Source organism: Panicum virgatum, chromosome 3N, assembly GCF_016808335.1.
Source record: "Panicum virgatum strain AP13 chromosome 3N, P.virgatum_v5, whole genome shotgun sequence".
Taxonomy (NCBI): domain Eukaryota; kingdom Viridiplantae; phylum Streptophyta; class Magnoliopsida; order Poales; family Poaceae; genus Panicum; species Panicum virgatum.
Genome location: NC_053147.1, coordinates 58,217,278 through 58,243,980, shown reverse-complemented (window position 1 = coordinate 58,243,980; position 26,703 = coordinate 58,217,278). Strand labels below are relative to the sequence as shown.

At 45.8% G+C, this 26,703-nt stretch overlaps 3 protein-coding genes across 3 annotated transcripts; 2 read left to right on the top strand and 1 right to left on the bottom strand.

Moving 5' to 3' along the window:
- The first annotated feature begins 5,027 nt into the window (after nucleotides 1–5,027).
- On the top strand, nucleotides 5,028–12,997 carry LOC120666337 (1-acyl-sn-glycerol-3-phosphate acyltransferase PLS1-like). The gene is made up of 9 exons (XM_039946166.1): nucleotides 5,028–5,202; nucleotides 5,638–5,760; nucleotides 6,852–6,935; nucleotides 7,034–7,093; nucleotides 8,107–8,184; nucleotides 11,502–11,627; nucleotides 11,758–11,850; nucleotides 11,948–12,031; nucleotides 12,447–12,997. Exons 1-9 carry the CDS (start codon nucleotides 5,122–5,124, stop codon nucleotides 12,651–12,653), a joined length of 936 nt encoding a protein of 311 aa, XP_039802100.1. The 5' UTR covers nucleotides 5,028–5,121; the 3' UTR covers nucleotides 12,654–12,997.
- A 4,156-nt stretch (nucleotides 12,998–17,153) lies between these two features.
- On the top strand, nucleotides 17,154–18,628 carry LOC120666336 (DIBOA-glucoside dioxygenase BX6-like). The gene has a single exon (XM_039946165.1). The coding sequence runs from the start codon at nucleotides 17,287–17,289 to the stop codon at nucleotides 18,442–18,444; it is 1,158 nt and encodes a 385-aa protein (XP_039802099.1). The 5' UTR covers nucleotides 17,154–17,286; the 3' UTR covers nucleotides 18,445–18,628.
- A 1,411-nt stretch (nucleotides 18,629–20,039) lies between these two features.
- LOC120666335 (mitochondrial import inner membrane translocase subunit TIM22-3-like) lies at nucleotides 20,040–24,141 on the bottom strand. Its single transcript, XM_039946164.1, has 5 exons — nucleotides 23,779–24,141; nucleotides 21,546–21,610; nucleotides 21,379–21,451; nucleotides 21,228–21,281; nucleotides 20,040–20,473 (listed from the first exon to the last, which is right to left on the bottom strand). Exons 1-5 carry the CDS (start codon nucleotides 24,044–24,046, stop codon nucleotides 20,247–20,249), a joined length of 687 nt encoding a protein of 228 aa, XP_039802098.1. The 5' UTR covers nucleotides 24,047–24,141; the 3' UTR covers nucleotides 20,040–20,246.
- Between the last annotated feature and the right edge of the window lie 2,562 nt (nucleotides 24,142–26,703).

Genomic DNA, 26,703 nt, shown 5'->3' with positions numbered 1-26,703 from the left:
ATGTTTTTTATCCAATATAATGTCAACATATAAAATGCATATATTAATAATATGCATGCTTCACCTTTATCCATATTTTTCCTTGGTGGTAAAGCTATCTCCCTTTTAGTTTGTGTTTGTTCCTTTGCTTCCTCTTTCCTTTCCTTTCATGTACCAACTGCTTCCCTTGCACATGAAGTCACATTGATGAGCTTGTGTGAATATATAGATCCTGGGGGCCGGTCGGACGGGAAAGGTGTAGTACTGTGCCTGAGGGAAACATGATTGTTCATGACCTTGTTGATGCACCCATCGATCGTCCATGTGCTTCCATGCATGGTGTTGGAGGAACAGTCACTGTCGGTACTGGTCAAGTGTGTGTTGGTTGCAATCCAATCAGAGGCGACAGAGGTCGTTAGCTAGCAGAGGTGCAATTAGAGCACAGAAGAATGGAGGTGGAGGGGGGGACAGCAGGAAAGTGGATGTATGTGTCCCTTTGCCATGACAAATGAATAGAAGCCTCTCTATCTCACACATACACTCACTAACACTACATCACAATTAAACTCTATTTGTGCTGTGGTGTAGTGTCTCTCTCCCTCAACCGTCATCTAGCGCATCAAGACATGCATGAAATGGGATCACTATCACAGAACCTAAATAATAACTGACGGCTCATCACTGTCGGCAGCACTTGTAAATTACTGACTGGGAGAATGCATGAAAACTTGATGGTGATGTGTTATTACCACAGATGATCCTTTGTCCGTAGCAATCATATGCTCAATTAGCATCAAGAGAATTTATTATCCTAATAATTTGGCAACAGTAACTAAAAATAAAATGATTGCATTATGCCATCTAACCCGATAGTAAGTTATCAAAATATAGTTTAGGTCCAACTAACATATTTCATGGATCATTCAAGCTGGTAAAAGAATCATGACCTGAGGAACCTACATTACTACAAGACTCAGCTCCGAAATGTACTGTCTCCTAGAGTTTGAATCGAATGACTACACTAACCATCATCTTATCAGTTAATTGTTTCTGGTTGGCACGTGCTCGGCGGTTTCATTTTTTCTCTTGGTAAAGCCTCATTTTAATTAGACTTAATCACCTTTGGGCATTAGACACAAAAATAATACTAGTTTGCATGTGCCAACTATTTCAATCCAATGCAAAAACTTATTCATAGGAAAAGGTAGACAATTTCACTTATATACTTTGACAAATAATGCTACACACATGGATCCCATCGGCCATCTGCACAAAAACTCTGGCAATTGTTTAAACCTTAACCTTGTGGTTCATATGTGTGTGATAGTCGTAATAGCTCTATTCAGGTCGGAGTTACAAAAATTGACTTAGCATCTCTAACACTTACTAATTGTGAATGCTTAATAATTGAAAGAAAAACACGGAGGCATGTTTACAGGAAAACGGCTCACAGAAAGAACTTATTACAGGTAAATTAAATGAGAATATACCATTTCTCAATACACATATGCATTTCGACAACCATGCAAGATCAATAATTGTCAGATGTGAATCAATTGAGATTATTACAACAACTTACAAAACTAAAATCAACCAACCCATGTTAAAATTCAGAATGCCCTGCATGTGCACATGTGTGAATGCATTTTCCTAATGGACATGCGGGGAGACTATTAGGAAAGAATTCACAATGGAGATCAAGATGTTTTCACCAGCCAGTAAAACTCTGCATTCACAATGATATATAGAAATATACCTCACTCACCATGTGTGTCCCAACTCTCAAGTACAACTTCATCCAAGTAGAAATAGATTGCCTTGTACCACAAAGGCCCCTTTCAAGATTAAAAGGGACGCAGGAGCTGACGTTGTCGTTTCATGGAAGAGGACCCTTTGTTTGCTTCCTTCAAGGAGGTGCTAGAGTTGAAGTATAGTATGAAAATATTGCCCCCTACTAGGATTTGTCCATCACCACTTTGGTTGTTAGAAACAAAGCAAGATCTCATAATAGAGATTTATGAGCATTATTGTACTCCTCAGTCCTCACATCATTATTAACACAAGGAACACAACCACCAAGTGAAGTACAGATGTAGTAGCCAAAGGTTTGGAATATATGAGTGCATCCATGTGAGGGCATTATTGTTGCTGTATACTTGCTAGGGCGCCCAGGATCCAGGATAGGTAGAGGACACATCTGTTATCATCTCATACAAATTCGTGTGAAAGACACGTCAATGCACATAGGTATTTTTTATTGAAAAAAGTTGCAACCGGTGATCTTGATCACTAGCTATACCCTTACTTAAAGAAACAAACATTTTTCTAAAAAAATGTGAAAGCTTGTCTAACGAACTCATGCCCAATTTGGTAGATATAACTTCTAAATTTTCCAACCTCTTTGCTTCATATTTTGTATGCCTTTTCGCTTTTAGCAAAAAAGATACGCTCAAATTGAGAGCCTTCAAAGTCTAACATCCTTTTTGCTTTCTCCTCTAGATGACTCGACGGGGCTGGTGAATTAAACTGAAAAGCTAATTAATGAGCCCCATCTATTCTCGCATCCAATCGGTGAGATGTCTTGACCTTTACAGAACCCATGATTCGTTGCATCTGTAGAAGAAGAAAGATTCCCTTTGCATGAGTTGTGAGCCTCATTGCATTGGCTCATTGACCTATGTACTAATTAGTCACCATCAGTTTCTTTCAAAACCAAAAACTTTGCTGGTAACCACGTACATGCATTATTTGTTCATTGAACCAAAAATTATTTATTAAACAAGAATATATATATATATTACTTTTATTTTAAACCAATGCAAATTAGTAAATATTGTTCCGCTAGTGGGATCTGTCGTTTGCGAGCAAAAGCATCTATTGAGTGTTAGCAAAACATTATGCATTCGCTCATGGGTTTTCATTACCTTCAGAACTACCTTGAACTTTTTTCTACTCGTTGATCTATGCAAAGTATTAATAAAAATTAAATTAAATTAGTATTCGGTCCCACTTTTTGGTACTTGATCCCACATTTTGAAAGTACCAGGTACTTTATCCTAAGTACTTCCTACCTTCACCATTATATGATTTTATGAGATGGACGGCTCCTATTTTTTTCAATCATTGTAAAATTTCTCATGTCTCATGTCTGTTTGTTTATTCCTAAATGGCTGACCAGGGCCGGGGCTCTCCGTGGTTGCTTTCATATAGGTATATTTTCTTTCATCAATACAAGTGGTTGCAATAATATTGGAAAATCTCCTTTGTTTTTTCTTCTATTTAAAATCAATTTTGTTGTTTTTGTTGCAAAATCTGGAGTCCGGTGGAAGCAGGTTGTCATGTAGAATGTAGAATATGAAACTTTAACCGTGACATATTAATATATAAATTATATATTTTTTTTGAAACGAACCAGGCAGGAGCTCTAATAATAAACAGAATGAGATGGACCATCTACCTGCAAAAGAAATTTCTCCCAGATTCACTTCGTCTACAAGAGAGAAATCACATGGAAGTAATGAGTTTAAAATACCGAAAACTTTCACTTCAATCAATCTAAGGTAAAACACAAGGCATCATTGATATTTATTTCATAGTACTGTGGCCCTATTAGGTCTTAATAAGCATGTGAATCACAGTCATGCAATAAGCTTCGATTTGTCACATTATTTTCTGTAATTTTCAATTATTGCTCAACGAATGAATTTCTTGCTATAGCTACATAGCTTCTCCATTTCCGTTGACTGTTGTAGTACTGTGTTGGCAGCTTGTCTATGTCTTCTTGTGAGTTGTGGTACTCGAAAACAGTTGAACTGATCGACAGAGAGACAACACGAGTGCGTGAGCTATTCAAGTAGCTAGGAGTACTGCTGGAGCAGCAAATTAACAATGGCCGGCCGGCATTAGACATTGAACATGTCTGCATTGCACGTTTCAACTTATTCTCTCTCACGAAACATTATTGAATCAGTCGAAATTAATTAGCTTTTTTCACCAGCCGAACAGGGTGACGATCAATAATGATATTTTATTTCTTAAGGAAATTTTAGTGTTCCATAGCATTTTGATTCGTTTTAACACCATCTACATACAGCTGATCGATCAATTGGTCTAGGTGATATTTCCTGCTAATCATGAGATGGGAGATTACGACATACAAAGTATATAGCACTGCAAAAGTAGTGCTGCTATAACAAAAAAAAAATCTGGTGGTCCTGGTTATATATTTTAATTTTCCAATCATAAATATAAATTGTTTTATAATTTCAACTAGGCATACCCTTTTTTTCTTTGATCACAAAATAAATTGAGAACATTAGAATAATATGTTAGATTCATCATGAAAAGTAGTATTATAATATATGGAACCTTTTTTATTTTAAATATCACGCTTTTGTACAAATCATTAGTCAAAGTTTTACTCATTGACTATGTCAATTTGCGAAACAACTTCACTGTTCTTACCTTTCACGACGTCGACATGTGAGATTGTTAACAACTCACAACGGAATGGAGGAGAGAGCACGCAACCGGACTCATTTGGATGCAGTCCACTTGTGTGCTCTCTCCTCCGGACCCATTTAACTCTGTCTAACAGCTCGAGTGAAGTCCACTGTCGTCATGAGCATGCTTGGTTGGCTATCAAAATGTGGGTATGATATAATATGGGCAAGTCTATAAATTTCGGTACTCATTTGGTTGGATTCCAAAAAGTAACCCACCTAACTAATTGTTATTCTAAAATTACCAATATTTTTTTTTTAAAAAAGATTAATATGCCTATATTTTGGTAGCCAATCAAGGAGAGTCCATATTTTCTTGGCTCAATAATATTTATGCAATTTTTTTTATATTTCCAGTTGACCACTCAAATATGCGAAACATTTATGCATCAAACTTCAATTCAAGTTCATAGATCCATTCCTATTTGTCACCCTGATACGTTACCGCATTACATATTTGCATATTTTCGTTTAGCACCCTACAGAAAGACGAAAACTCGCCTCGCCTTCGCCTACAGAGTACAGACATCCACACATTATCACAGAAGCAACTTTCCTGTTTAACCCCCGCATTTTTCTTGTAATCCGGGGACACAGCCAAGAAGAGGGAGACGTGGCCGGTGCGGCGGCGGCGGCGGCCATGGCGATCCCCCTCGTGCTCGTCGTGCTCCCACTCGGCCTTCTCTTCCTCCTCTCCGGCCTCATCGTCAACGCTGTCCAGGTGATCTCACGCGCCCTAGGTCAAGCCGCCTCTTCTTCAGTGATTCTTCTTACTGATATTTTTCCGGAGTTCGTGTGGTGTGGTGATCTGAATCAGTTTGGTCGCGAAGATTTGATTTTTTTTCAATGGACTACCACGAGATTCGGCTCTTCTCTAGCTACAAATCTTTCCGCTGATTTTCTGTGGGATATTCCGGTTAATTTTATCGAATTACATTTTTTTTTGCGCCTTGTTTCCCCTCTGGTCCGATCTGCTGCAATGCGTTTTCAATTCAAATGTTTAACTCAGAAATATGTCCGTCTTTTGGCTAGTTTTGGACTTGTAATGGTCGACTTAATGGGCAAACTTACTTTTATGATCCATCAATTGCATACTAGGATCACCAGTTCACCACTACCTTCCTTGATCTCTCCCTATGCTTACAACACATTGCAGGCTGTCTTGTTCTTGTCTATAAGGCCCTTGTCAAAGAGCTTGTATCGGCGGATCAACAGATTCTTGGCTGAGCTGCTATGGCTTCAGCTAATCTGGCTTGTGGACTGGTGGGCTGGTGTTAAGGTAATAAGAAATAAAGTTGAGCAATCCAAGATCAGTTTCTTTGCACTTCGATAGAGCCCAGATGCATCTCAATTGTGCAAAGGAAAGAAAAAAAATCTGCAACAATATTGTTTTGTTTATTCGTTTGGGCTACATGGCCCTTCATGCTGGCTTATTGATAGGAACATCAAGATGAATACATTGGCTTATTGGCTAATTACCTGCATGAAGAGCGGTAGTATGCCTCTGAATGGTCCAATTGGGAATAGAGTATGCCAATGGCATACCGAATAGTTTTCAGTTTCGTTTGGATAAAAGGGAGTGCTTACTGTTGGGGGTTTGGGTGGGCTGATCACCATCAAGTCAGGAATGGCTAACACTATACATGATTAAAGTCAACATTCTTTTTGAAAGTGCCCAAATGTAAAGCGACTACTATCTTCTTACCTGGTTGGATTACATGAAATTTTGGTGCCACATGAGATTGGTCTGCATCTTCTTGGTTAAATTGTTCTTTTTATCCTGTTTTTACAAGATCATACAGTATTATAGAGGAGGGAGGGGTGAGGGGACATTTCCGTCACAAAATTTATCGAGGCAATGTGAACATGTTTGCACAAAGGGTGGTCAGTTAGGTATGCCATGAGATTGCTGCTCAGATCGTTTGAGGTATGCCATTTTCCTTTGTATGGTCCTTTAGGCCGAGTTTGTAGGTAAGATCTCCCCCCACCCACCCCCCAAAACTAAAAAAAATCACCACTTAAAATGGTTGCATGATTGGCAATGCAAAGTGTCTCTAAAGTTCAATTCCCAGAGGAGTCAGGAAAAGCCCCTATGTCCGGGCCTGAGACACTTTTGAGTGCTTAATAGCAAAGCTTGATTTGTTTGGATCTTTCTGAAATAATAATTGTTTCACATTCTTTATTTGTTCTCTAGTTTCAATCGTTCAATTCAAATTCTGTAGGTACAATTGCATGCAGATTAAGAAACTTATCAGCTAATGGGTAAGGAGTTGAGTTCCATATTTTCCACGTGGGCATTGATGTTATAGCATAAATTCACTCATAGCATTTTTTAAAAAAGATAAATTTTGATTATAGCCTTATCTGAAGAATTCTATAGGCAAAGAGCATGCCCTTATAATATCAAATCACCGGCGCGATATTGATTGGCTTATTGGATGGATTTTAGCACAGGTGATTATTATTTTTCTCATTAACTATTTTGCTTAGAACTAGCAGTTTTACTCTCATACATTGTGCTGAGATGAAATTTTGCATGATTTTGTGGCTAGCGTTCAGGATGTCTTGGAAGCACACTAGCTATCATGAAGAAATCTTCAAAGTTCCTTCCTGTAAGGTAGTTCATACATTTCTATAATGATATACTGTCTCATGTTTTCGTTCTGTATTACTCCTATTGCTGCTTATTCCAATGTACGCCTGCTAATGGGGTTGAACCCGCCCCAAATCCGCCCCTACCCATATTTCAAGAGCCCTAACTACCACCCGCCCGACCCACCCCGTCGCCCTAATGCCCAAACCCGCCCCAACCCGAAGTCACGACGGAAGATGATATGCGACTTACGCGTCGATCTACTACTATAGCGCCCCAACCCGTCCCAACCCGTCTGTGTCGTCAACCCAATCCACCCCAACCCGTTTCATAGTGTCACCCGTTTCCACCCATCCAATAGTATCCGTATTAAAACCCACCCAAAAAAACCCGTCAAGCCCCGCCCCATTAGTAGGAGTATTCCAATGTATTTCTGAAAAGCTATGTCAAGTTAATTTATGGAAGGGAAACAAATCAGATTTTATACATATAGACTTGTACTAAAATTATCATGCACATTGCTTCGTTATACGTGGTATTTCCCTTTGACCATCAGTTTTGCGACCTCGCTGTTATGCTTGGGTCAAAGAATTATTTCCCATGAATATCTATGATCATCCCTGGTGTCAAAGTATCAAGAGTCTCAAGGAACAAAGTACTAGTGAACAATGATCATCCATATTGCTAGGGTCCTAACGATACAGGTTTAGTCATGCTTGAATGATAGCAACACTACACTATGCATAATCTTTACTTTTTCTTAAAAATTAGTCTAGGCTCAACTGCTCAGGCTGTCTTACCACATAAATTTGAAGTGAAGACAGAACAGTAATAACATAAATGAATAGTGCTGAAATAGGGGTTAGTCTTGACTCTATCAAAGAACTAATGTTGAAGATGAAGGCATAGAGGTACTCAATGTATCATACTATCATGTTCTATGATATCCATATTAGAATAGCAAATCACATATTATCTTACTGTGGACAGCATGTTTTATGTCTCTACTCATACTCTGATAAACTATTGCAGGTCATTGGCTGGTCCATGTGGTTTGCTGAATACCTCTTTTTGGAGAGAAGTTGGGCAAAGGATGAAAACACACTTAAGGTATTTTCAACCTTACCTAAGGAACTTGACATCTTGCTGTTCACAGTAATTTAATGATCTTTATGCTCTTAAATGAAGTGGGGTCTCAAAAGGTTACAAGATTTCCCTAGATCATTCTTTTTTTTTCTCGAACACGCAGGAGAGCTGCGTATCTTTGTATTAAGAGAGAAGGAATAGTCCAATTACAAAAAGACACTCCAAACCTTGGACCAGAGAAAGGAGTGTACAAGTTAAATAGGATTTAAATTACGGAAAAACACCTAGGCAGGACTAGACCAACAGAACCACCCAACTCTCTACCCCTGGACCACTCCCCTCTCAAGGTAGAGGGTAGCCAACCCTTTAGCCCCGGCAAACTGCCAAGTGCACACTTCATCCTTAAAAGCCTGAACTGCTTGTTGTAAGTTGGGCGCTACTCCATCAAAGACACAAGCATTTCTATGCTTCCAAATAATCCATGCCCCTAGGATACAGAAGGAGTTGAAGCCTTTTCTAAGATGTTTCTGTAGTCTCTTTTCGGCCTTCTTCCACCAATCAGCAAAAGACGAACTCCTGGTGGGTGTTAGAGTAGCTAAAGCTAGCTGCTGCAGGATGGTATGCCAGAATTGTCTTGCAAAAACACATGAGGTGAGTATGTGTTGGATTGTTTCCTCCTCCTGGTCACAGAGCACACACCGCTCAGGATGCTGCAATCCTCTTTTTGCTAAGCGGTCTGCTGTCCAGCAGCGGTTCCGAATGACGAGCCATACAAATGTCTTGCACTTCCCTGGTGCCCAAGACTTCCAAAGCCTTTTCCAAGGTTCAAATGTGATAGATCCCAAAAAACAACATCTGTAAGCCGATTGCGTCGAGAATGATCCTGAGGCCTCAAGTTTCCAACGATGTACATCTTCCAAATCAGATAGGTTGACTTCAGCAAGTAAGTCCCACAACTCAAGATACTCGGCAAGGCCAAGCCAACCAAGTGCATTTTTAATGTCTGAGACCCACCGATTCTCTTGTAAAGCCTCATGCACAGTTCGGTTTTTTCTGAATTTGAAGGGAACACAGTGGACAACGTTGGGGGCCAAGCTCTCCAAGCTGCTGCCATGCAACCAGCAATCAGTCCAAAAGAGCGTATTCCTTCCATTCCCCACCATGGATTCAACTGCAATAACAAACATGGCCGATGTTTGTGGGTAGACTGGGATTTGGAGACCTGCCCATGGGCGGTCTGGTCTAGTTTTCTCCATCCATAGCCACCGCATTTGGAGTGCCCATCCTAAAACCTCAAGGTTATGTATGCCTAGCCCTCCAAGATCGAGGGGCCGCATGACCTTTTCCCACGCCACTAGACAGCAGCCACCATTAGCTCTTTGTCTTCCTGTCCATAAGAATCCTCTCCTGATTTTGTCTACCGCTCTTAAGAACCATTTAGGCACTTTGATTGCTACCAGGATGTAAATGGGTATAGCTGTGAGAACAGATTTTACCAGGACTGCGCGACCAGCCAAAGTCATGAGAGAGGCCTTCCAACCTGGCAGCTTGTTAGCGATCTTTTCTATCCAAACCATCAGATCACATTTTCTCAGCTTCTTGTTAGAGATTGGTAGTCCCAAATAAGTGGTGGGAAAATTGGCTGTGGCACAACGCAGAGTATTATTCACGACACCATGAAACTCCTCATCACACTGAATAGGAATGACACAACTTTTTTGCAGGTTGGTTTGCAGACCCGAGGCCTCCCCAAAGACTGCCAAAATATTTTTTGTAAGCTATAAATCTTGCTCATTTGACCTGATGAATAAAGCAACATCATCAGCGTACAGAGAGAGTCTCTGTCCTGTGGAAAGCAGAGGTAAGAGCAGTCCTTCCGATTCCGCCTTGATAAACAAACTGTTAAGCACATCCATGACTAGGATAAACAACATCGGGGAGAGAGGGTCCCCTTGACGAAGCCCTCGTTGATGAAAAAAGGATTCCCCTGGTATCCCATTTAGAATAATCTGGGTGGAAGCAGACCTTAGTAAATTGGAGATGATGGAAACCCAGGTAGGACCAAAGCCTAGATGTGTAAGAATCTCTAGAAGGAAGGCCCAATCCACCGAATCAAATGCCTTCGAGATATCTAACTTTAGGAATAAACTCGAGATTTTTCGCTGGTGCAGGACTTTGATAGTTTGCTGTACCAGCATATAATTGTCATGAATACATCTGCCTCTGATGAAAGCACTCTGATTGGTTGCAACCAAAGTGTTAAGCTGTGGTGCAAGTCGATTAGCCAGAATCTTGGTCATAAGTTTTGCGAAGCTATGTACCAAGCTAATGGGACGGTAATCTTTTGCCTCACTAGCATCAGCCTTCTTGGGAATTAGAGTTATGTAGGCCGAGTTGAGCAGCTCCAAATTCCTCATATCTCCTTGCTGCAGTGACACTAAAGCCTCCATGATATCAGCCTTTATTATATGCCAACAGGATATGTAGAAGCGACCTGTAAAACCATCTGGTCCCGGCACTCGATCTGTTGGTAGTGCCTTTATAGTTGCCCAAACTTCTTCCTCAGTGAATGGAGAATCAAGCACAGAGAGGTCCATGCCATCCCTGTGGAATTCAGCTAAGTTCAAAGTAGCTTCTCTAACTCTTGCCCTGCCCAGAATACCATCAAAGTGTTCAAAGAGGATTTGATGTTTTTCCTCTTGAGTTGTGACTACCCGACCATCTGTAAAAAGTTTAGGAATGAAATTCTTCTTCTTTCGGAAGCTGGCTTGTTTATGAAAGAAGGAGGTGTTTGCATCACCCTCTTTTAGATATCTCACCCTAGATCATTCTGGCTTGCCCTTTTCGTCGAGGGTACACGGTTTACGCCAACAAAACTTCTAGCAGCTCAAGAATATGCAGCCTCACAGGGTTTGCCAGCCCCTAGAAATGTGTTGATTCCACGGACAAAGGTGTTCATTTTTGCCGCTTCCTGACTGAAATTTTGTATTCTACCACGAACGTCTCCACTGTTGCATGTGAAATGTTAAAGACCTCTTCCAAACATTGACGGTTTACCTATTCCCATTTGATGCAACTTTATGTAAAACTCTTATATATTTGAGTTCCCCTTCTAGCTTTAATTGATTACCTGTACCTATCTTTTCAACTAATTTTTTTATTGAGGTCAGAACTCAGAAGGCAGACACTTCTTGCAAGGATAGTTGATCGGCATAATTTTTTGTAGTTTTTACTACGATGCCTTAACGTTTTCTGCAAATTTTGATCTCTCCCTTGTTTTTTTTACTTTTCTTTCTGAAAGTTTTGATGTGCTGACTGCTCTTTTTGTGTGCAAATATCAGGGATTTGTATCAGCAGTAAGTATTATGCGTGATTTTGTCCCAGCTATCTATGATACAACAGTGGTAATCCCTAAAGAATCACCTGCACCAACAATGCTGCGTATTCTCAAGGGACAGTCATCGGTAGCAAGTACTTCAACTTTCAACTCCTGTGGACCCGAATTGCTGAGATGCCATCAAATTTTAGCTTGGAACCTTCAATTGGCACATTTCTTAAATTAATTATAGTTACAGATCCACATTTTTTATATTGTAGGTTCATGTCCGCATAAAACGTCATGCAATGAGTGATATGCCTAAATCCGATGAAGATGTTTCAAAATGGTGCAAGGACATATTTGTGGCAAAGGTATCTGACTATTTTGTGAAACTATGAGCATACAAAGTATCATATTTGAAAGGCTCCACAACTTGGCTGATTTGTTAATTACTTTTTCCAATGACAGGATGCATTATTGGACAAGCATATAGCAACTGGTACTTTTGATGAGGAAATTAGACCGATTGGTCGTCCAATAAAGTCTTTGCTGGTAAATACCTAACTAAGAGTTTAAGGCGTCATGTTATGGATTAGCATTGCCCATCAGTTAATTAGAAATCAAAATAGTGAATAGACAGATACTCTTGTAGGATGGTAGCTCCACTAGGACCTGGAAATTCAGACTAGTAATCTTCTCCGACAGAAAAAGTGCCAAGATGGCCATCATGATAATGGTGACACATCTTTGCTAAATTAGTGTAACTAGCACCTCATTTCATTAACAAACTTTTTCTATTCCAACCATAACGAACTCAATTCCCTTAATACATGAAGCATGCTTGATAAAAGATCAATAGTTGGGCACATTTGGTTCTTAACTATTTTGCTATGAGAATATCTGGGATACATAGCACTTCACACATTCCTCTTGCAGCTGCTCACTGGTATTCCTGATGTTGGTGCAGGTGGTTCTGTCTTGGTCATGCCTCCTGCTATATGGTGCCTACAGATTCTTACAGTGGACTCAGCTCCTGTCAACATGGAAAGGCATTATCCTCTTTGTTGCTGGATTGGGGCTGGTGACTGGCATCATGCATGTCTTCATCATGTTCTCGCAGTCAGAGCGCTCGAGCTCTGCCAGAGCAGCGAGGAATCGAGTTAAGAAAGGTTGAGGGACTCCCAATTCGTTGTGCGTGACCAATTATGTAGACACAAGCGTGATGGGACAATTTTTCTCAGTTTTTGTGCTCTTTAGGAACTGAAAAAGGTTTTTCCTGTGGCAAGAATTGCCGTCTCCGACCCCTTCTTGTACTTGTATGAAAACAATCGTAGATTTGTTTTTGGTAGAGCACAAACTGGTCATGAATTTATTGAACTTCTCTTGTAGATAGTTAGCTGGGCAGAAACTGGTCATGGATTTATTGAACTTCTCTTGTAGATAGTAAGCTGGTACATGAATCTGCCAAGGACATAAGCTGTAAACTATTACGTCAGTAAAACACAGGTCAAACACATATATATGAATAGCAGATGGATTATTACTGGTAATGGTGAAAGAAACAACAACGAGAAGGCTGACAAGTGGCCAGGAGTGAAATCTCTTGCGAAGATTTATCACTGACAAGAATGAATCTTTCAGTCACACATGAGCTTTCAAAGTAAAACCAATAAATTGATGGGAGCGATCGGATGACATGGTACCCTGAATGCAGGGGAAGAAGCTTCCAACCAACGGCTCAGATGGTGCGGGAATAAAATCCAACGGTCAACTAGCTCCACGCATCTCATTTGTATATGTCAACTAGCTCCTCCAGTTTATTTAAACAACCCTCATCTCCCGCTGGTGCCCCAAGACATTGCTTTGCTTTGCTATTTTAATGTCCCAGCGAGAGCTGCCATTGGAAGCTAGAGGAAGACGCGGACATGGAGATCCCGGCGTTACTCACCGTGCTCCCGATCGGCCTCCTCTTCCTCCTCTCTGGCCTCGCCATCAATGCCGGTGACTGATGACCAACCTTTTTGCTTCTATGCTAATCCAATGATCTCTTGCAATATATGTCTAGAACACTCTTTGGTGATGCAGGCCATCGTGTTCCTGTAGATTCGGCCATTGTCGAGGAGCTTGCACCGGTGGATCAACAGGTTCTTGGCTGAGCTGCTCTGGCTCTGGCCAGTCTGGCTTCTGGATTGGTGGGCTGGTGTTAAGGTACTCTATGCATAACAATCATAGGGGTAGTGAGCAGTGGAAGGTCAAATTCATTGGAATCGCCAAATTGATTATATGTGATGCAGCAACTGTGATAATCGAGAACAAATTTCTTTATCTCACTACATGGCCTTGTGCTGTTAGTCAAATGGAGAATGTGAAGCTGGTGGATGAAGATGAGTAGATGACTGCATGCTTCTGTTTTTTTGTCAAATGAAGATGAGAGCTGAGCAGTTATTGCGTCTATTTGTTTCTTGATGTGTGCTAGGCTATGTAGGCTTGCAGAATTTAAAGTATGAATGGATGATTATATAGAGGCTAGGAGCAACGGTCAGCAGTTGTTGCTGTTTAAAACATTGCGCATTTGTATTTTCCTATTGCCATTGCATCGACTCGCCTTTGGGAGTCGAATCTTTGTATAATGTAAAGATTCTCTATCTTGTAGTGGCGATGAGTATTCATCATCTGCCAACATGGCATTATTTATGCCATTTCAAGTGATTTTGGTGATCGAATGACAACACAACACTTGGACTAATATGATTGTTAAGATGACCATTCTCAGGCTTTTAGGTTCAAGTGATGACAAAGAGAAAGAAAAGATAGGTGTAGCAAGGCCCGAAGGGCCGCCCCTACGGGGGTTCCGTTGCCCGGTTAGCGGACGGGGGTCGAGGGGGAGTCGCCCCTCGCGGGTCTCAGGGCAGCGCCCTGAAAGCTCTTCAGTCCGTAGCACCGGAAGAACCGACGCCAAGGGCATCGGTGCATCCGATGGTAGTCGGAAGAACCGACGCTATGGAATTCTGGTGCAGAAGGGAATCAAAGCCAAGTCTGCCTATAGGCACCGGTTGAACCGACGGGTCAAAAAGGGGCATCGGTGCATTGGGCGTCCTATGTTCCAGAGACGATGTCAAGAACCCAGGAGAAGATTCTTCAGCACCGGTTCAACCGACGGTGCATCGGAGTATTGCGTCGGTGCAATGACGTCAGCGCCCAGAAGAAGATTCTTAAGCACCGGATGAACCGATGATGTATCGGTACAAAGCATCGATTCAACCGGTGATCACTGCGTCAGCTGTCAGGAGTTCAACGGCTACTTCGGGTTATGAGTGACCGGAAGCACCGACGCTACCTCTGCCAGAGGCATCGGTTCTTTCGGTGATGCGCAAATTTTTTGCTGACCGTTGGAGCAACGGCTACAAGACTTGGTGGCCTATATATACGCCTCACCCCGGCCATTTGAAGATTGTTGGAGTTGCTGGACATCCCACACACACCCAAGAACATCTCCAAGCCATACAAAAGCATCAAGATCATATCCTTAGCCCTTATCACACTTTGAGAGTATTGTGTAAAGGATTAGCTCTTAGTGAGTGAGATTGCAAGGCCTTGAGCCTTTGTGCTGTGGTTCTCTAGTGAACCAAAACAAGAGCTTGGTGCGCCGGCACCTTGGAGCATGAAGCTTGCCGGCAACGTCATCGACCCTCCGACTTGGTGTGGAGCGGCGACGACATCTTTGTGCGGGGGACGTGGAGACCCCTATCCTTTGTGGAGAAGCTCCTTAGTGGAACCCGGGGCCAAGGTGACCGTGATTGTGTTCACGGAAGAGACTTGGTGGTCGAGTAGCAATACTCTTAGTGAGTGCTACAACAACGTGGATGTAGGTGTGCCTTTGTGGCTAACCGAACCACGGGATAAACACCCGCGTCAAGAGTTTGCTATCTCTTATCCCGCTCTTTAAGCTTCCGCGTTTATTACTTGCAATCTTTGTGCCTTTACTTTTATGGAGTAGTTTTTTGTTAGGAAAGGCTATAGGGTGCATAACTCTTTTGGGATAGGGGTTTCACACTAGAACAACCTAGTTGCACATCTAGATAGCTTGTTTTAGTTTAAGTTTTGTGCAAACTAGTTGGAGTCATAGGTCCAAGTTTTTATTAGTGCCTAATTTACCCTCTCCCCCTCTTAGACTGAGCACCCGATCCTTACACCAGCATAGCTCAAGATTCGGTTTTGAAAGGCCACCGGAGAAGCACTAATTATGATTGATCGTCTGGCCTTGGAGCTACCGATCCGGTCCGTAGCGAGGTGACAACGAAGGCCAGTTGTTTAGGTATCCTTCGGTAGGGCTCGAACAATAGCTCCATCAGCAGCTTCATGTGGAGATGTATCAAATGGAGTGCATGCAAACCAGCTTCACCACAACGAAGCTGATTTTCTTTCTCCTCTCGCTCCCGTCACATGACCACAACGAGCTGGTAGAGCCTCGAATTATGGCTCCACTGGCTCCGGCTTTTCTGATGGAGTTGTAAGTGATAAAGTTTTACCAAATGTCATGTACGGAGTATCATTCATTCATTTGTGACTTTGCATCTCTGTCGCAGTTCATCCGATTATTGTTTTGGTTGATGTTACGTTTTTGAACATTTGCGTGTTCGCTAAGTGTACGGTGCCTACCACGTGTTAGACAACTTGACAATTTTCGATATATTTTAATTCCAAATATTACTAGCAATTTCATGGCATAAAGAAGTGATAATGTGTGAACAAAATATGTGTTTGTATTCATTTTATTCTCACTAATAAGAATGAATAAAATATTAAATCAGAATAGATTTAAAGTGTACCCTAAGACAGGACCAGTGCCGGAGGCACCGGATGCGCCGTTACCAGCTGGAATAAACATTCTATTCGACTGGCCTTGCCTGATGTAGCCGAACGACGTCGATGCAGGAAGATGTTCGCAGTGCAGTCCCACGAACGGTCACCAGGAAATAGACGAAGTAGTCGTTCACGCCGGGATGTAGACGAAATAGTCGTTCAGGGAGCGAGCAGTCGCGTCAAGACGCTCCCCAAAAACCTGATTGCCTGCTATCCCGTGCAGGATCTTCAGCGAGCAAAGGTTCCGGATGCCTGCTCTCGCTAGAGCTGTGCGCGCCGCGCTAGCGATGGGAATGACAGAAAGCAGCAGAGGGAGAAGGGAGAGGTCTCCTAAACAGGAGTACCTGAAGCAAGTGTGCTTGTGGTGTGAGGATGAGGGGGAGGGGGTGGTTTATATAGACGTGGAGGTGCCTCAGATTCAACGAACTTGGACGTTATAACAGGTTAGGAATCTCATTAACCGCAAAGCAAAGGTTTTATTCTGTGTCATCTTTCACCTGTTAATGCCACATTTTATTGTCTCTGATTTAATGTTTTTAACAGCTCTCATCTCAGCACGTCGCACCGCACCTGCACGTCCGGCCTCGGCGAGGTGAGTGCACGCGCACGTGTGGTTGACCGACCTCCTCCTATTGGCTTCACAAGTGGTGTACACACCATCCACTTTTTAAGTCGGTTGAGATCCTCCTCAAATCATAATACGAAATTAAATAATTGATTTCCTACCGTTTAATATTAGATTTTGAATTCTTTTATTATATTGAATAGAATAAATGGGTCGTAATTCCAACACCACCTACCACCCGACTGCGTATGTGCTGACGAACTCAAACACCCATCCACGGACCCACCGCCCTCCCACCAGGCCACAACGACCATTCCCCGGAAGGATAATCTTGATCCATCAAGCTCCCCTCGCTGCCCCGGCCGGCCGCCCGGCAGCGATGTCGTCGACCACCACGGACGAAGCCGCCGGTGCCTACGACCGCCTGAGCGAGCTCAAGGCGTTCGACGAGACCAAGGCCGGCGTCAAGGGCCTCGTGGACGCCGGCGTCACGGCCGTCCCCGCCATCTTCCACCACCACCAGCACCGCCACCTGCAGCAGCAGGAGCAGCCGGTATCCTCCTCTAGCAGCGGCGGCGGCGGCGCCGTCAGCATCCCGGTCATCGACCTCTCGTCATCGGAGTCGTCGGACGCGCGGGCGCGTGCGGAGGTGGTGGCCCAGGTGAAGGCCGCGGCGTCGGCGGTGGGCTTCTTCCAGCTGGTGAACCACGGCGTGCCCGGCGAGCTCCTGTCCGAGACGCTGGCGTCGGTGAGGCGGTTCCACGAGGCGCCCGCGGCGGCGAAGCGGCCCTACTACACACGCGACCCCGGGCGCCGGCTGCGGTTCAACTCCAACTTCGACCTGTTCCAGTCGCCGGCGGCCAACTGGCGCGACACCCTCTTCTGCGCGGCGGCCCCGGACCCGCCGCCCCCGGACGAGCTGCCGCCCGCCGTCCGGGGCGTGCTGCTCGAGTACGGCGCCGCGGCGCGGGCGGTGGCGGCGCGGGTGCTGGCGCTGCTGTCGGAGGCCCTGGGCCTGGAGCGCGGCCGCCTCGCCGGGATCGGGTGCGCGGAGGGGATCAGCGTCGTGTGCAACTACTACCCGCCGTGCCCGGAGCCGGAGCTCACGCTGGGGTGCAGCGCGCACTCGGACCCCAGCTTCCTGACCGTGCTGCTGCAGGGCGCGCACGACGGCGGCGGCCTGCAGGCGCGCCTCGGCGGGCGGTGGGTGGACGTGCCACCGGTGCCCGGCGCTCTCGTCGTGAACGTTGGCGACCTCCTCCAGCTCGTCAGCAACGGCCGGTTCAGGAGCGTCGAGCACCGGGTGCTGGCCAACCGGAGCCGGGACACGGCGAGGGTGTCCGTGGCGTGCTTCTGCAACGCCGACATCGCCAGGTCCACGAGGCTGTACGGGCCCATCGCCGAGCTCACGGCGGGGCCAGGCGGCGGCGGAGCGAGGGCGCTGTACAGGAGCGTGACGGTGACGGAGTTCCTGGCACACTACGACAAGAAAGGACTTGACGGCCGGCCGGCTCTCGATCACTTCCGACTTCACTAGTGCTACTAGTGGTTCATCGACCACTGACTACTGAGATCATTGTCAATAATTGGAGCTTAATTTGGCTTTTCAACTTGTACACACTGTATTTTGGCAGCAATGTGATGATCCCAATGTGTAAACTAAAAAGAAGTACCCTTCTTGTAACTTCCCAAAAGAGTAAAATGCATGGCGGGTACCTAAACTTGTTTTGTTGTGTCATCGCGGTCCCCAAACTCCAAAAAATGCGATTCTGAGTCCCCAAAGTTGTTACTTCGTTCATGTGAGGTCCAAATCACATTTATCCTTGCTAAACATTGATCTGACATGTGGGGCCCACATGTCAGATCCACCCAGCGCGCGCCGCCGCTCGCCGGAAGCCGCTGCACTGCGTGCGCGCCGCGGCTCGCCGGAAGTCGCCGCACCGTAGCTACTCGGACCTACTCGCCACGCAGCCGTGTCCGTCGCGCATGGATCCGGCCGGCGGGCCGGAGTAGCCGGCAGGGCGCCGCCGCGTCACAGCCTCCGCCGCGCGCGGATCCGGCGTGGTGCGAGCCTCTGCCGAGACAGGGAGCGCGCCGGGAGGGGTGGAGGAGGGCACAGAGGGGGCGGCGTAGCGGTGGCAGAGGTGGCTGGCGACTGAGGAAGCAGCGGAGGGCACCGGGGAGGAGGGGCGCAATGGCGGAGGAAGCGCGGAGCTCGAGGCCACCGAGCTCGACGGCGGACCTCGGCCGTTGCTCGACGGCACAGGGGAGGGAGGGAGGACGGGCGCCGGCGGCCGAGCTCGATCTCGAGCGCGTCAACGGAGGGAGCAGGAGCCTCCACCGCCGCCGCACCCCGCACGCGCCGCCGCTCGCGCAGAAGTCGCCGCACTGCGCGTGCACACCGCCGACGCACCGCGCCATAGCCTCCACCGCGCGCAGATCGGCCACGGTGCGGCCTCCTCCGAGACCGGGAGCGCGCCGGGGAGGGAGGAGGGCGCAGAGGGGGGCGGCGTGGCGGCGGCGGAGGTGGCCGACGGCCGAGGGAGCAGCGGAGTGCGCTGGGGAGGAGGGGCACAGTGGCGGAGGGAGAGAGTTGCGAGGGAGGCCAGAAGTGGGGCGCACCGGCGAGGGAGCTCGAGCCGGCCCGCTCGCCATGGCCGGATCTCGAGGGCCGCGTGCCATGGCCGGCACGGGGAGATAGGAGGGCCGCGCGGCGGCCGATGCGGGGAGGGAGGAGAGCCCTGTGGAGGCCGGAGCTTGGAGGGAGGAGGGCCGCGCCACAAGCAGCTCGGCTCGCTGCGGCAGGTAGAGGAAGGAGGAAGGTGAATCTAACATGTGGGCCCCACATGTCAGGTCCATGTTTAACAAGGGTAATTGTGATTTGGACCTCACGTGAACCAATTAACAACTTTGGGGACCCAGAATCGCATTTTTGGGAGTTTGGGGACCGCGATAACACAGAAGACAAATTTAGGGACCCGCCATACATTTCTTCCCAAAATAACATGCTAAACTTTAGCAGGGGAACCATCTAGGCTTGGGGCTTTGTTATGTTTCACTTGGCACACAACCTCCTCAAAAAACTAGTTCAGTAAAAACTAGCATTTTAGCGGTATAGATGAAAGGTTCAACGATACAACAACAATTGAACACAGCAAGGCTGCTTCCATTATTCGCAAAATTGTCACAGAATAGGGTAGAATCATCAACACTAGCAACGCACTACCTTAGAAACATATACTCGCAGAAAAGATAAACTGAAAGGAGAAGGCTCAGCTTGATGGATTTACAACGACACAATCCAGAGTGGGCAACTAGGCATTATTCCGTAAAGGTAACTCAATTTCCCCGAAACTTTGACGACAACAAGTTTTGGAACTTAGAAAATCCCTCCATAGCATCATGGGGAAGAGGAAGCGTGAAGGGAGGAAGAACGCTCTGTCCACCCTTCAGGTCCTTCGAGCCCGGTGGGAGCGCCAGAGCAGGCTGCTGCTTGTTTAGCTTCTCTATGATGTATGAGAAAGTTCCGAAGGTCAGGCAGCTTTGAATCAGAGTTTGTGGTGCACCTGGACCCAAAAAGAAATAATGAGATTCATTTCGCAGAACGATTAGTGAACAATGGTGTAACAAAACAGGGCCATTATACCAAGACAACAAAAAGAAGTGAGCACAACAAATTAACTGGACAGAACAGAAATAGTTCACATATGCCATGGACACCACAGTAAGACAAGGGTAATTAACAGCTAAACACTGGTACTATATAGTGCACAGGAATAAATTGCAGATGGTTATGGAAGCATTTAAAGGCTTCAAAAAGGCAAAATATTTAACCATGATGAGCATCAAAATTGGAACTTGTGAATTGTTATGGATGCTAAGGACATCATATAAGGCTGCATGTTTCATCAAAACCATCTACAGAAACTACCATGCCATGAACTATCACAAGTTTATAACCAGCTCCCCTCTGGCCTAGTGGCCCATAGCATGGGAAAGTTTCTACTATAGGACTAAAAGTCAATTAGATCTGGTTGAAGGCAAAGGCACAGCAAAGAAACACGCAAATCAGAAAGTTAGCATCATTTAAAAATAATATTAAACACTATGTTTTCACTTTTCATCAAAGAACTAAGTCAGAATTGCAAAGACCGTATATAAAAAAAGTGCAGAGTGCAAGTGCTCCCAGCCCTAACTCAGCGTAAACAATATGGCTATTGTTTATGTAATCCTAGTCCTTGCCAAGATATCCAAGAATGCCACAATTTTATCTTACAGCAGTTCAAAGCTTAATAATTGTACTATTTATAGTGGCTTTACCTGGAAAGCTCAGAGCAAGGCCAGTGCAACAGCCTGCAACTCCTGCATTGATACCTGGAAATGAAACAATTGACCATGGTCATCCTTTAGCATTTTATTAATCCAAAGGAATAGAAAATGAAAAAAAGGCAGAACATGAACAAATACGAACCATCATCTTTTCCACGTAGTTTTCTCAAAGAGCAGGCTACCAAACTTTGAACACCAGCAAGAACAGCAAATATCTAGAGCAAAGAACGCAAAATTATAAACATGAGAAATTGGTAAACAATAGGCACAATAGTGGTATCCACATGTGAAAATGCATATTCTTTATACCTTAGCAGATGATGCAGCATCAGGAAATGATCCTTTAAAACCCTTCATCGTAACCAAACCTTTACCTGAAGAGTTACCAAAAATAGCAAAGCAGAGCTATCAGAATACACTTAGCAGCAAACAATCATAAAACAAAACAATGAAAATACAATCTGGTGCTAGACACCACCAGGCACAAACAACCCACCAGGCACTTTTAAGAACATTGGGTCAATTAAAATATAAGGTCCAGATTGTCATTCACGTAAGTCATAAAGGTGATATCTCTACTAGTCATATAGTTTTTAATGTCTCTAAGTAAGAGCATAAAATATGTCGATATATCAAACAGAAATAAAATAGATTTTTTTTCCTTCTTAGCATCCATAGGACCTAACAGCTACGGCAGAGAATATATAGTTTAAGCAGAGTATACTGATCCACTACCGGTACTAAAACCAATAAAAGAAAAACCATTTTGTGGACAGATTTATGGTGAAAGTATTCATTCAGTGTGGTATGTGACCATAATATCAGTTAAAGGATTAAGATCTTTATATCTCAATATCGATTTCTGTTTTCATTTTCACAAATAAGGGTAGCAATTATTTAGCAGAGAGACTCTCAGCCTGGCAATCCCACAAAGAATATTTTCCTTTCACATGTGATGATTCAGATCAAGCCTCCATGGCTCAGGTTGAAGCATATATGCATTTGACGGGCTAGCAGGTTTTGGGAACAGTTCTATGGAGAGCTAGAGTAATAGACCCAATTACATAGTGAACGAACAGGTAATCAAGATAATTTATGGATTATTCAACTTTATTATAGCTTCAGTAATATCAGTAGTATTTGACACAATCATCTTCTGTGGTTCCTATTCTCGACTTTCTATATTAAGCAATCATCTTTGAATTTCTACTTGTAAGCGGTGACTCAAATGATGCACGCTCAAGGATGTCCAAAGTCCAAACTGGTTTGAACAAGAATAATACACTCTCAAGGATGTACAAAGTCCAAACTGGTTTGAACAAGAGGATACAAGTCTAGTTTTGTTAGGTTAATTGTGTGTTGTGATGCAGGATGAACTGCGAAACAAGGTCTGGTTGGCATGACAGATGCTGTGAGATATGATTAAAATCTAACCTGAATTAATCCACTTATGAAACTTGAATTCACTTTTAGGACTCATATTTATCGAAATCTATCACTAGCGCAGATCCTCAATTGCATAGAACTGTAAGAAGGCCCAACATTTTCACATACCCAACTAATCCTCATACATGCAGGGCAGGTAGAATAACAGAGCGGCAGATGTGAAAAACCTCAAACACACCTCCAGACATTCTCTTGTCAAAAAGGAGATCGGTATAAGACAAATATGCTAGAAGCATCCAACCCACCAACTAACAATTTAACTATGCACGTACGTCAAGTTGAAAGCAGAGAATACAGATAGCCTATAATTTAGCATTCTAAGAGCTCTTTAAGGTAACATAAATAACCATGAAAGTTAACCTTTTCCTAGCTCGACTATCAGCACACAACAGCAGATTAAGTCAAGTGATATCTGACTGTGTGAATCAAGGTTCCTTCATCTATTAGTTTGCTTTTTAAATTTATTCTAAGTCCTTGTTTCATGAATATAACCAACACTAAACCTCTGTTCGGTTACATGGTCAGGACTCAGGGCCTTAATGAAGTGAATAAAGCAAAGGAGAATTTTTCACCTTGCATTTCGATGGAAACTTAGACATTTATTAAAACCAAGTAAATGTTCCATAATTAGCAGGATGAGTTCAAAAGATGTATGTAAATTAAATTTTGTGCTCGGGCCATATCTTCTCAACAATCTCTAGAAACTTAGTCTGGCATAACACTAAACTAACAAGAGAACATTCTAGAAGGCGAAACTGTACAGTGTGAGCAATTCCTATGAGCAGGATAGACCGGATACCACAAATTAAACAAGAGCGCAACCAAATAAAACGTGCAAATCACACTAATGCCCGGCTACCGCAGGGGAACAATGCCCATTGCAAAACAACACTAATCACACCAATTGGGCGGCTAGAATCGGGGAAACGAAACCTAATCCGCACGGGGTCCAAAACCCATCATCGCAAATCCGTACGTAAGGCCACGAAATGGCGCCACGACCACACGTCGCAGAGCCCTAAACCCTAAGCCGAGGTTCCATTCGAACGGGGGGAGGCAGGTGAGGAGCGGAGAAGACGGGCGGCGTGGGTTTTACCGTATCCGACGACGGCGCCGACGAGGGACCCCGCGGCGGACTCCCAGGCGAAGCGGAGGAGGCAGACCCCGGGGGCGGCGGTGGCCGCGGCCAGCGGACTCGGGTTCCGCGACACCGCGAGGCGCGTCAGGATCGGGTTGTTTGTGGCGCCGGGCCGGGGCGCCCCCATCCGCTGCGGGCGGGACTCCTCGGCGGAGTCGGATTCGCTGGTTTCGCCGTCGGAGAAGGGGTCGTCCTCCGGCCTCGGGTCGCCACCGCCGCTCGCCATGGCCGCCGCAGTGCCGTGCTCGTGTTCGTGTTCGCGCGCGTGTGCACCTAGCGCGCGGCTCGTCACAGGGGCCCGGTGGGTTCACAGCCACCGCGCACGGTCCGTGTGCCGCACAGCCTGTGCGGCGGTGGGTACCAGTCCGCAAATCCAATCCCGCAAACGAGCGCCAGCGAGCTTTGCAGCGACCGATCCCGCCGCGCGCAATCATTGCTGCCCTTCCACGTGCGCAGCCCTGCAACTGATTTTTCCCCACAAGCTGTGCCAGTGCATGCATGTAGGCTTGTCGTGCATGTATGTTCTAATTTTTTTTCCTTTACATTTTGCGATGCCTAGTATTTGCTTTCTTTTCTTTTTTTTTCAGTCTTTTTGTTTACCAACTTTATATTGTGTTTTCGAGATATTCTTCTGATAAATATTTTGTATAAAGCATGCTTAAAAGTTGTATCGAGAACTTATACTTTTTACAGACATATGCCGAACTTATGTATCAAAGTTGCGTAAGAAATTTTTCTGATAACATTTATATAGAAGTTATGTTCAAAATTAAATTAAGTAGTCTGAAAGAGTTATGAGTAAAAGTTGTATGTGTCATGAAAGTTATGTTGGAAAATTATTCTATAAAAAATTGATTGGAAAAAATATACGTAAAAGTTATGCATATCCTAGAAAATGTGCTGAGAAATTATTGTCTGAGAAGTTATGCTAAAAAAAATCATCGGATAGTTATATAAAGGGAATAAGTTATACAAGTATATAAGCTATACTCCTAACTTTTTAAAAATAGAAAATCATGGAAAAAGAAATTTTCCAAAAAAGAAAAACAATATGCTGCGTGAAATGAAGCGCTCATAATCCTCCTGGTATGTGCCCGCCGTTTAGCAGAGCCGGCTCGGGAGTCGGGACCATGATGGCGCGAGTGTGCAGTGCACTTCCGTGGCACCGAAAAAAAGAGAGTAAATTCCCTGTATGCCATTGAAAAATATAACCCATCCCTTCTATGCCATTGAAAATTACCTCATCTCTTCTATGTCATCATTTATAATTTTCCATCCCTTCCATGCCATTGCCGTTAATTTCTCTAACAGATCCGTTAAAAGGTACAGGGAAAAACACAATAATACCCCTCCGTTTCCTCACCGCAATTTTTTTCCCCGAGCGCCCCGCCCCTCGACGCAGTTCACCCGGCCGCCATCCCGCCACGCCTCGACGCGCTCCCCCCGCCGCCTTCCGCCGCGCACGCACGCGGGCCGCCTTCCGCTCGCCGCTCGTGCACGCCCACGGCTGCGCCCGCGCGTGCTCGCCGCCTCGATTCACTGCGCATGAGGTCGCCGCCGGCCGCAGGGGAGGTAGCGGCCATCGAGCTCCGCCGCCGCGCGGATCTGCGGCCATGGCGAGGCGCGCGCAGGCTCAAGGAGCTCGGCGGAGCTCGCCGCCGCCGGGGTCCCCCGCGGCGAGGGAGGAAGACAAGGAGGGGCGGCGGCGCGAGCTCGCCCAACGGCGAGGGAGGAGGGGCGCTCCTCCCTCCCCTCCACCTCTTCTCTCCCTCTCCGTCCTCCCTCTCCTCTCCTTCCCTGCTCCCTCGCCGGCGAGCGCGAGGCGGGGCGAAGGTGGCTGGCGAGCGCCTCCTCCTTCCTTCCTCCCACACGCACGGCGCCGCTCCTCCTCCTTCCTTCCTTCCACCCGCGCGGCACGGCCCTCTCCTCCTCCCCCCTCGATTCGGCCCTCGACGGCGCGGTGGCCCCCTCCCAAGCTGGGCCTCGTCGCCGCGCCCTCCCCTGCCTGGCCTCGTCGCCGCCCCCCCCGCGTGCCGCCCCCTCCCCTGCTCGGGGACGGAGCCGCGCGTGGCCATGGCGAGCTGCGGGGATGGCGGCGGCGGCCAGAGCCACGCGTGGCCATGGCTGGTCCGGCCACGCCTCCCGCCGGCGCGCGGCCGTCCTCCTCGGAGCGCTGCCGGCCTGCGCGAGCACGCCTGCCCCTCGGCTATTCGCCTCCCCTCCCCCGGCCGCGGCATGGGGCCGCTGTGGCGGCGGTTAGCGGGACAGCGGCGGACGGCCTCCCCTTCTTTGCTCCCTCCCGCTGGCCGGCCGCGCGCGCCCCCTCCTCCCTCCCTCCCTCCGCTCGCGCCGGCCATGGCGAGCTACGGCGGGCTCGCACGGCGGGCTCGCACGGCGGCTGCGGTCCCTGCTTCCTCTGCCGGCGGCCGGAAGATTAATCTGACGTGTGGGTCCCACACGTCAGTGGTAGTAGAGAGAGGGCAAGGAATAGGAGCCAGGGGTATTATTGTCCTTTTGTCTTTCAGTTTAACTGCTCCGTTAGTATTTTTGACACCAATGGCATAGAGGGAATAGAAAATTAAAAACAATGGCATTGAAGGGATGAGGTAATTTTCAATGGCATAGAAGGGATGGGTTACATTTTCCAATGACATACAGGGAATTTACTCAAAAAAAACGAGTGGCCCGTCCGTGCGCTGGTGATTGCAAAGGAAAAACTAGTACTTGTCCGAAATCGTTCGCTGGTTTCTCTCGTGGCGCGCGCCCGCGAATTAGCGGACCCCGTACCAGTACCACAATCGAGTAGGATTGTCTGTGGTCGAATCTACTGGGAACATTTTAAAGAAAATTATTTTCTTGGCCTTAAAAAATTCAGCTTAGTTT

What these genes read in the sequence shown, in the direction of transcription:
- LOC120666337 (XM_039946166.1), top strand. Translation starts at nt 5,122, where the DNA reads ATGGCGATCCCCCTCGTGCTCGTCGTGCTCCCACTCGGCCTTCTCTTC. An exon ending in AATCTTCAAAGTTCCTTCCT is followed by an intron (nt 7,094 to 8,106) that starts GTAAGGTAGTTC and finishes AAACTATTGCAG; the next exon opens with GTCATTGGCTGGTCCATGTG. An exon ending in AGGACATATTTGTGGCAAAG is followed by an intron (nt 11,851 to 11,947) that starts GTATCTGACTAT and finishes TTCCAATGACAG; the next exon opens with GATGCATTATTGGACAAGCA.
- LOC120666336 (XM_039946165.1), top strand. Translation starts at nt 17,287, where the DNA reads ATGTCGTCGACCACCACGGACGAAGCCGCCGGTGCCTACGACCGCCTG.
- LOC120666335 (XM_039946164.1), bottom strand. Translation starts at nt 24,046, where the DNA reads ATGGCGAGCGGCGGTGGCGACCCGAGGCCGGAGGACGACCCCTTCTCC. An exon ending in ATGCTGCATCATCTGCTAAG is followed by an intron (nt 21,452 to 21,545) that starts GTATAAAGAATA and finishes TCTTTGCTCTAG; the next exon opens with ATATTTGCTGTTCTTGCTGG. An exon ending in CCTTGCTCTGAGCTTTCCAG is followed by an intron (nt 20,474 to 21,227) that starts GTAAAGCCACTA and finishes TTTTGGGTCCAG; the next exon opens with GTGCACCACAAACTCTGATT.